We start from the raw sequence: 10,300 nt of genomic DNA, 5'->3' as shown, positions 1-10,300 counted from the left end.
ATAGCATTGAATAAACACTTCCTTATAGGCTGTCTTAGTCTGTTCAGGCTGCTAAACAAAAGACCATAAATTTGGTAGCTTATAAACAATGTAAATTTTTTTCTTACAGTTTTAGAGGCTGGGAAGTCCAAGATCAAAGTGCCATTAAATTTGATGTCTGGTGAGGGCTTGTTCTCTGCTTCATAGATGGCACCTTCTCACTGCATACTCACATGGCAGAGGGGCAAGGTAGTTCTCTGGGGCCTCTTTTATGAGGACATCAATCCCATTTATGGGGGCTTTTTCCTCAGGACCTAATCACCTCCAGAAAGTTCCACCTCTTAATACTGACACATTGGACTTTGGGTTTCAACATATAAATTTTGGTGGAACACAGCATTCAGACTACAGGATATGCTTAACTTCGTTTAGTGCAATGTTTGTTTCAACACTATTAGGCTTTTGTAGATATTGCCAATTTCTAAGTGTCTTTACTAATTTATTCCCAACAAAAATGTAGGAGAATTCCAGTTGTTCTACATCATTGCCCACTCTTGATGTTGTCAGTAGTTTTAATGTTACCTACTTTGGTATACTTGTGGTGGTATTTCACTGTGCATTTCATATGCATGTCTTGATAACTACCATAATCAAATCTTTTTTTTTATTTCCTTCTTGGACATTTGAATGTCTTCTTTTGTATTTATTCAGATCTTTTGTGGGACCCAAAGAAACTCGCAGGTTGCAATTAGTTATCACACATCCTCCTGTGGCACCTCCGCAGTGCTTGTCTTTTATGACATTGCCTCTTTTGCAGAGTTTCAGTCAATTATTTGGTAGAATATCCCTCAATTCAATTCTGTCTGATGTTTCTGCACTTACATTCAGGTGCTGAGAATGTTGGCAAGAATGTCATAGAAGAAGCCAGTGCTTCTCAGTGTATCCTGTTAGGAGGCACAAGATGAGAGTTTGTTACATTCTTGGAGATAATGACACTAAACAACAGAAGCATTCCTTAAAAGTTTCTGTAGAGAAAAATGTTCAATGTGGCACCATTGCCAGATAAAATGAACATAAATAAATAAGTGAAGTAAAAATAAATAAAAATTAGCAAGCTTTCAAATTTCCAAATACTCTGAAATATAAAAATATAATTTTTATTTAAAATAATATATATATCTCTCTTAAAAGTGATCTTATCATAATCTTTTAATCTTTTTAAAATGTCACAGTTTATAAATAGGTATATGCTAAACCATGAATAACCACAGATTAGTAAGTGAATTTTAGAAGTAGTTAATTTGGAAATAATTCAAAATATAGTTATTGTAATTATTTGATTGCCATAAATTTCTCAAGTTCTCTAGGGCTTTTATCCTATTCTCCATACTGCTTTTATTTTCTATCAATTCAACTTACTGAGAGGAATTTGTAAGGCTTTTTTTTTAAACAAGCCTGTTAGCCGTTCTAAGCAAATACTGAGTGCCAGGTTTTTAAATTTAATGATGAGTGGCTGGAAACTCTGGTCAATGTCTTCCTCTGTATTTAAGAAAATTTATCTCTTGAAAAAATACTTTAAAATTACCAGTATTGTCTTCCAGTCTCTAAAAAGATATAGGTAAAATAGTTTTCTCAAATACTCCATAACGTTTTTCCTTTAAAAAGAGATTATTTTATTTTAAACAAGAAATCAATACACACTAGGAAAGCAATACCATGTCAGAGTGAGAGAGTGTGTCCTCTCCTCCAGAGGCCAAATAGAACATAATTTTAAAATGTGCAGTGGTTAATTTTATGTAGCAACTTTTCTGGGCCACAGGGTGCCCAGACATTTGGAACATCATTATGCTAGGTATGCCTGTGAGGGTATTTCTGGGTGAGACTGACATTTTGAATTGGTACACCAAATAAAGCTGACTGCCCTCCTTAATGTGGTTCGCCCCCCCCCCCCCCCCCTCCAGTCAACCAAAGGCCTGCCTACAACAAAATGTCTGACTAAGAGGGAATTTCACCTGTCTGACACTGGAATTGGAGCATCAGTCTCCTCCTGCCCTCTGACTGGAACTTACACCACCAGCTCTCCAGGTTCTCAGGTCTTCAGATTCAGGCTGGAACTACTCCACCAGCTTTCTTCAATCTCCAGCTTGCTTACTGCAGATCTTAGCACTTCCCAGTTTCCATAATTGCATGAGCCCATTTCTTATAATACACACACACACACACACACACACACACACACACACACACACAGTTGTCCCTCAGTATCCACTGGGGATTGGTTCTAGGACCTCCCACAGATACTAGTATCCACCGGTGCTCAAGTATCTGGTATAAAATGGCACGGAATTTGCACATAATCTATGCCTTTACTTCAACATCTCTGCCTCAGCGGCTTCCCCAGTCCCTACCCTGGAGACGGTCCCCACTTCACTCCTTCCCACCTGCACTTCCTCAGCCTAACCCATCAATCCCTGCATTGTCATTACTCCTGTGATTGGCAGCTACCTGACCAGGCAAACTCTCTGAAGTCAGTCCCTGTGGCCCCACCTCAGCATCAGGAACAGTGCTGGGGAAAAGGGGGCTCGACAACGTGGAACTTAATAAAAGAATTAGGAGGGACAAGAAGTGCTTGCACTTAGACGTGGATTTGGAGTGCTGGTTTTAGCAGGACCTTTTCTGAGAAGAGAGATGCCAGGTGTCAGCAGGCAGGTGTCTGAGAAGAGAGTGCAAGGAGAGGAGGTGGAAATGCGGGCAGACGGACAAGAACACAGGACTCCAGGGCATTGGGGGCTGAGCGTGCCGCGGGCTTCCATTCGGTCCTGCAGACACCCACAGACCTTATTATCCCAGCCCCACCGGCGTGGGGACCTTCTGCCTTCCTTCTCAAAGGGCACAACCGCAGGCGGCGGCGGGGCACGGGTTGGTGCCGAGGGTGGACCCGGGGTCGGGGTGAGTCCCTGCCTCCTGGGAGATGCTAGGGCCGCGTGGGGCACCCGGGGCAGGGTCGGCTGACGCCCCTTCCCCAGCCCCCGCCCTCCCCGGCTTCTCCAGGGCCTCATCCCGCCGCGGGAAGAGCGGGTGACCGCGCGCGAGGGCCCCGCGGGGGACCCAGGGCTGGCTTGAGCGCGCTCTCCTCCTGCTCTTGCAAGGAGGACTCCAAAAAAAAAAGATTCTGAAAGGGAAAGTGTCTTGAAATTAACTGGAGGCCAAAACCCAGGGGAAGCTGGTGGTGCAAAGGACTCATCCACGCCTTGGGCTGTTAGATAGAGGGGATTTTGGAGGTGAGGCAATAGAAGTTGGGACCCTGGGCTTTTCTGTTTCAAGCACGCAAAGGGAGGTGACCGATTCCCATTTCAGAGTAGATAGGAACCTTGGGTCTTTATTTCTTACATGTATCAGGGACTCACCTGAAAGGAAAATGATGTGTGCCACAAGTAATTAGTAGCGGTCCTGACCCCATATACAGAGCCAGGCATCCTTACTCCTGACACCTGAGCTCTTTTCCACCACTGGCGCTGGAGCCCCCGGGCTGCGGTGTGAGCGGTTCTGTCCCTGTCCCTGGGCTGCACACGACAGAAACACGTGCAGACTGCCTGACTCAGACAACGGGTGGCTGGGGACATTGCTACGTCCTCTATCGGGGGGTTCAGAAGCGAGGCGGGCTTCAGACTGACTCAGCAGCCCATGATGTCATCAGAGACTCACATTCTGCCATCATTCACTGCCCCAACTTCATCCTCAGGTTGGTCACAAGGGGCCTCGGCAACTGGAAGCATTTCACGTCCAGGCCAAGATGTCCAGAGGAAGAGAACAGAACAAATGACTTTCTGAAGTAGAAACGTTTCCCAGAGCTGTCCCCCAGTAGATGCCCTTCAAAGTAGCCAGAATCAGTGTATTATCACTTGAGCCTGGATTAGGGCGAGACAAGCAGGTGCCTAGGGTACAAAAGTTGAGAAAGCAGGGGTCGGGCGTGGTGGCTCATGCCTGTAACCCCAGCACTTTCGGAGGTTGAGGCAGGCAGATCACCTGAGGTCAGGGGTTCGAGACCACCATGGCCAACATGATGAAACTCTGTCTCTACTAAAAATACAAAAATTAGCCGAGTGTGGTGGTGGGCACCTGTAATAGCAGCTACTTGGGGGGCTCAGGCATGAGAATTGCTTGAACGAACCTAGGAGGCAGAATTTGCCATGAGCAGAGATCACTCCATTGCACTCCAGCCTGGGAAACAAGAGCAGAACTGTGTCTCAAAAAAAATAAATAAATAGAAAGGAAAAGAAAAAAGGGAAGGGAAAGGAAAATGGGAAGGGGAAAGGGAAATGGGAAGGGGAAAGGGAAGGGGAGGGGAGGGGAAGGGGAGGGGAGAGGAAGGCGAAGGGAGCAGAATCCTTAAATCGAATGCCTCCTTACAGTAGTGCCTTAGGTCCCCAGTCTCATTTTTTAAATGATAGTTTTATTGAGATATAATTCACATACTAAATATGTGCAATGCAGTGATTTTTAGTATATTCAGAGTCGTGATGCTATCACCACAAATTTCAGGACATTATAAAAAAATTCACTTCCTTATACTCATTCTTGATTCCATTAAAAAACAGAGATTGTCAGACTGGTTAAAAGATCCAAATATATACTGTCTACAAGAAATTCACCTTGCATTGACAAAAATAGGTTAAAAGTAAATGAAGGTAAAATACACAACATACAATTCTGATCAAAACAAAGCTGGGGTGACTATAATAATATCTAACAAAGTACATCTCAGAGTGAAGAATATTACTGGAGATGAAGAAGGTTATTTCATCATGATAAAGGGGGTCAAATCATCAAGAGTACATAGCAATCCTACATTTTTATTCCTCTCCTAGTAAGAGAGATTCAAAATACATGAAGTAAAACCAAATGTAACTGTGAAGATAAAAAGTCCACAATTGTTAGAGAGAGTTGCCAGGTGTTGAGGTGGTCCACTAAGACAGTGAGCCAAATAGGAGAGTAACAGTCAGGCTTTTATTCATTTGTGGTGGCAGGGGAGACAGGGAGATTGGAGCTAGAGTCTGGGGGACGGGAAAGAGCTAATAATGGAAAAGTACTGAGTACTGAGACAGAGTGGAGAAAAGTATCTCCAGGCCCCCTAATAAGGAGGTCTTGGCAACGTCCCAGCTGAGCCGCTGCCCCATAAGGAAGCCTCTGAATGGAGGGGCCAGAGCTAGAAATACAGGTAGGCACAGGGCATGGCGGCCCAGAGGGTCCTCAGCCTTTGACGGTGCCTCACTCCCGAGATCACAAAGCACTAGCTATGAAGTCTGGTGGGAGAAGGGCAGATTTCCCCCAAGAGTCTTAGAATCTCTATAATTGCATACGGTTGGGCCTGAACGATCACATTTAGGATTTTGTCCTGAAGTTGTACTGCTCAACTTCACCTCTTAATTTTTCAGGATGCTTGAAAGAAACAAAGCCGACCCTATCATAGTCCTAAATAAATGGATTTTGTGGGATTATGACAATAACCCAGTAATTAGTCTGCGCCAGCAATGGACCAGGTTCATAATTGAAATTTTTTCAAATAGGATGATGAGGACTTCTTGGAAGATTAAACATAGCCATGAGTCCCCAACATTGCCAATCCAGGACAAGATGTTTCAAAGGTCACCAGAGTCTGCTTTAGAGAGCTGGACTCTTCTCCTTTGTCAGGTTCATTGATCCAGGTGCACCACGAGGTGTTGACAGTGGCACGGACTCTCGTTGGCTGGCCAGCAGGGAGTCCAGGGCTATGCAGCTGCTCAAATACTCAAACCAAAGAGCTAAGGCTGATCTGTTGTGTCTCCAGAACTAAGGTAGTGTTGTTAATGACTTTAGTGATGGTAAGAGACAGGTGCACAACCTTTTCTCATTGAGGGACCCCAGGAGTGGGAAAAACCACCCAAAGCATACACATGAGCAAAGAGGGTCAGTAGTGCCCCTCACCCAGCAAACCCTCCAAGTAACCAGGGTGAGCTTGGTTCTGGAGCTCATGCCTTATTCAGCCTGGTGCAACATGCTCCTTGGGAGGGGTTGTTTGGAATATTTGAAAATTTCTTATTAATGCCCCATTTGTGCAGATTACAATGTGATCAAAAAGGAAGGTAAAGGCCTGGTGTTTAGAAAAGAAACAATACTCTAAAAGGGTATACACTAGCTTGGGAGTGTAAGAGTCATTGACTACCATGAGGTTCAACCCCTTAGAAGTCCTTCTTGGTAGGTAGTGGGCAGAGTCCCTGAGTGGAACTGAAGAGTATGGACAAGGAGAGGAGAGGAGAAGAGACGAGAGGAGAGGAGAGGAGGGGAGGGGAGGGGAGGGGAGGGGAGGTGGGAGGGAAAGGGAGGGGAGGGGAGAGAGTCACCATCATCAAGGCTAAAATAGCCTGGTAACAGACCCAGGCTCCCCTTCTCAGTTGCTCCCATGTGGAACAGCATTGAGTTGACAACTAGGATGTCATTTCATTCCTACAGTACCAGGGTCTGCATATCAGGTAACACATCGGGTCCAGGTGTGTTAGGGCACCTGAGATGCCAGAAAGCTCCATAGTTGGAGAAATGTCCACTCATGCTATTCAGTGGCGTGGCAGCCAAAGGTTTACCTATGGGGTCAAGCAGTGAGTGGCATATCCAACTACTAGTCAAGTTCAGCATGATGGCAGCTGCCAGAGTCAGGCCTACCAATGAATTTGGTAAGGCCAGAGTCACACAGACTACCCATAAGAGAGAGGAGAGAGGTTAGATGCCCACCCACTTCTTGCCCCATACCTGAGTTCACAGGACCAAAGGTGCTCATGTCTTATCAGTTGGGGAGACTCCTCATTGACTGTGACATGGGCAGTCTGTCCCATGCCATGAGCAAGAATAGTGCCCTTAATTCACTCCCTAGAATGATGAACCTAAACATTCTGGCTTGGTTTCTCCTGTGGTTCCATAAAAGTTTCTACTTGATATTCGGCATGTATCCAATGGGGCTACACAGAGCAAAGCAGCAGGGCCACCTTAGGGAAAATATTGAGACATTGAATTGATGGTTATTATCTTTGAAGCCCTTGTAGGCAAAAATTCAGGCACTGCACCCGGGGAGTAAATGGAGAAGCAAGTTCATGCCTCCCAATCTGTGCTGTTTAGTAGCCTTCCTGATCTCCCACTGATTTGGGTCTTCAGGAAGGGCTCAAAAAGGATGGAGGGAACTTGCATGATCCACCATGGAAACTGATTTGTCAATAATTTTAAAAGAGGGGGAAACTGAAGGAAAGAGACAGACAGCCCAATCAATCACACAGCACAAATGAGAAGTACACTTAGAGAACTGCCACAGTGAGACCCCAAATTGCTCACCTGAGACATGTAGCCAGGCTGGGATTATATTGTCCATTTCCATTAGCCACTTCAACCTGATCTTTTCCTGTTAAAATATGCAATCACTGCTGTGGCTTGTAGATGTTAAAGAGGGTGGAGAATCCATCATGCCGCATGATTTGACCCATGTATAGTTTGGGCTGCAAATGTATCATTTGGGCCATTATTAGATACAATGTATTCAGGAAGCCAGAGAAAGAAACAAATATGGTTTTGGAGGGAATAAAGAGTGTTGCCTGAGTCAGTAAAACACATGCGGATGACTAGTCCAAATACGGAGAACTCATCAACTACATTTAGGATCCACCTGAACGCTCTGGATGGGATGAGGGGACTAGTGTGATCAACCTGCAAAGAATATCCTGGCATTTTTTACCTGAAGGATCTGTCCCTGAGCAGAATGTTTAGCCTTGGTCAGCGTCTGGCAGGTGGATTATCTCTTTCATGCTGTGTTGGCATCTTTTGAAGATAATAGTTCATGCATACAGATCCAGGCAAGGATGGCATCTTGATTCCCAGGGCCCTTCCTCTCATGGATGCAGGAGTCAATGAGTTGAATATCTGTTATCTCTGGGGCAGATGACAGATCATTCTCCCTGTTTAGCTGACATGCATGGTCTGCTCATTGCCTTGGTTGGCTCATTGCCTTTGTCAGCATAGACAGCTCTCTGGTGAGCACCCACAAGGATAACAAAGAGCTTATTAGGAGTAGAATTGAATTTTATCCAAATGTCTCATCCCAAGAGAGGGATGTGTTTCACATGTCAGTACAAGTTTTGCCAGTAGCCCAATCAAATGTTCAGACCATTAACTACAGCCCATGAGTCAGTGAAAATATGGCAGGGCTCCTTTGTTGAGGGAGCCTGGGTAGCCAACCATACTTTATAAAGCTTTTCACACTTATGCTGAGCTTGCCAAGGGATAGATACATCTCAGGCTGGATGACAGCTGCACCTTATTCTAGCTTAGTAAATGTTAATCAAGAGACACCATCAACGAACCAGGCTTATGTGTGGCCCAGAAGGTCCTTGTATCTGAGCTCCCATTGGGCAAGTAAAGGCAGTGGTTCATTGGATGATATGCCTGGGAGGGGGGTGACACTCCTGAGTCCTTGCCATGGAGTTGAAGGCCCCAGCTGGGCTGGGTTTTACCTGCTTCTGTATAGAACATTTTCATTCACTAGAGAATACTCCTGAGCCACCCCCACCTGGAGATTTGAGGCCTCCGCTCACTCATAACATGATTGGAATTTGGGATCATAAAACTATATCACAGCCATGGCTCATGTATTCATGCATATCTACATAGGCCCAATAACAGGACAATAATTGTTTCTCAAAGTGTATGTGCCTTTCAGCTGACTCCAGGATCTTGTAAGTTGAAAACCCCAACAAGTGTCTGAAGTATTTTTCTACTATGAGCAACAGTAAAGGAACTGAAATGTTGTTGAGACCTGTAAGTCGAATGGCAAATGTGGACCCATGGGGTCCAGGGGAAGGGTGCTTGGATGGCTGTGGTAGCCTGTTGAATGGGTACCATTCAAACATAGCAGCCTTTTCTAGTAACCTCTTAGCTGGGTCCCATCAAAATCCCCACAAGGGGAATGTGACAGTAATAGTAAGTGAATAAGCCCACAAATCACTGGGCATCCTTTTTATTGGCTGGGGCAGAGACAGTCAGAAGCTTGGCAGTCATCTCCTCTAAACGAGATGTGGTGCCACTTGCCCAGATTACAACCAGGAACTTCACTTGGGGTCCCTGTGTCTTAATGGTGCAGTCAGGTTGCTGCTTGAGAGTCATCTGTCCTCAAGCACCCAGTCCTTATTTGGCAATGTCTTTGTTTGGGTTCACCAGGAGGATGTCATCAATAGAGTGCAAGGCTAGTACTTCCTCTAGGCATGCAACTCTCCCCAGAGCATAACCTATTCATTGATGGCAGCTACATGGGGAATTTAGGTCGCTTTGTGGAAGGACATTAAAGGCGCATTGCAACCCATTCCACATAAAGGCAAGTTGATCCTGGACTTCTCCATGTGGGAGGATGCTGAAAAAGGCATTGATGATATCAACTGTCTCATACCAAGTTCCCTCCAGTAGCCTCTGTAAGAATCAAAATGTCAGGTACTGCCAATGCAAAGAACAGCACCACAGCCTTGAGCCACCTATAATAGACAGAGGGTCACAAGGTACCTGAGGCCATGTGCACAGATCAGACAGAGCCACTGTATGGAGGAACAGTTTCTCAGGAACTTTGCTTCAAGCTTAGCAATTGAAACCAGCCCAATTGTCCCATAGAACTAATATTTTTGGTTTCTTTTGAAAAAGCGTATAAATTAACCCTCACAGTCTTAAAACTCAAGAAAATTACAGTTATCTGAGTTCCTTTCTCAGGAAGACAACCATCAGTCCTCCCAGATAGTATCAGGCAGTTGAAACCCACCAAGTCTACACATCTGGACAATGAGAAACCTGACCTGTCACCCATCATGATGGCCTAAGCAACCACCTGCTTCCTGTTGACCAATTCCTCTTCCTCACCTCTCCCTAATTCCTGTTTCCCCACACATGGTTACATTTCTTCCCTGCTATATAAACCCCTAATTTTAGTTGGTCAGGGAGATGGATTTGAGACTGATCTCCCATCTCCTCAGCTGCAGCACCCAATTAAAGCCTTCATTCATCTTTGCAATACTCATTGTCTCACTGATTGGCTTTCTGTGCAGTGAACAGAAGGAACTAGATGGAATTACTGATGTTTTGGTGACATAATGACAGCAGGTTTTTTTCCTCCCTAAAGCAAGTGGGGATACAATGTCCTGGGTGACAGTAGTTGGGTACATTCACAACCTTTCCCATGTCCCACTAAGATGACCCTAAGTGCAGCAATTTCCATCAAGTATTGAGAGTGAAGGCCAGTGGGGGCACATATAGACAACACATCTAT

The 10,300-nt window shown here is 45.2% G+C and overlaps 1 protein-coding gene across 1 annotated transcript in view; it reads right to left on the bottom strand.

Annotated features, from left to right (window-relative positions):
• Positions 1 to 629: 629 nt before the first annotated feature.
• Positions 630 to 10,300, bottom strand: part of SERPINB8 (serpin family B member 8) — a 40,621-nt gene continuing 30,950 nt past the window's right edge. Inside the window, exon 8 of the mRNA XM_021929843.2 lies at positions 630 to 923. Coding sequence (XP_021785535.2) covers positions 864 to 923 — 60 coding nt within the window. The 3' untranslated portion in view covers positions 630 to 863. The remainder of the gene's footprint in view (positions 924 to 10,300) is intronic.

Source organism: Papio anubis, chromosome 19, assembly GCF_008728515.1.
Source record: "Papio anubis isolate 15944 chromosome 19, Panubis1.0, whole genome shotgun sequence".
Lineage (NCBI taxonomy): Eukaryota > Metazoa > Chordata > Mammalia > Primates > Cercopithecidae > Papio > Papio anubis.
This window is presented reverse-complemented; position numbering and strand designations above follow the sequence as displayed.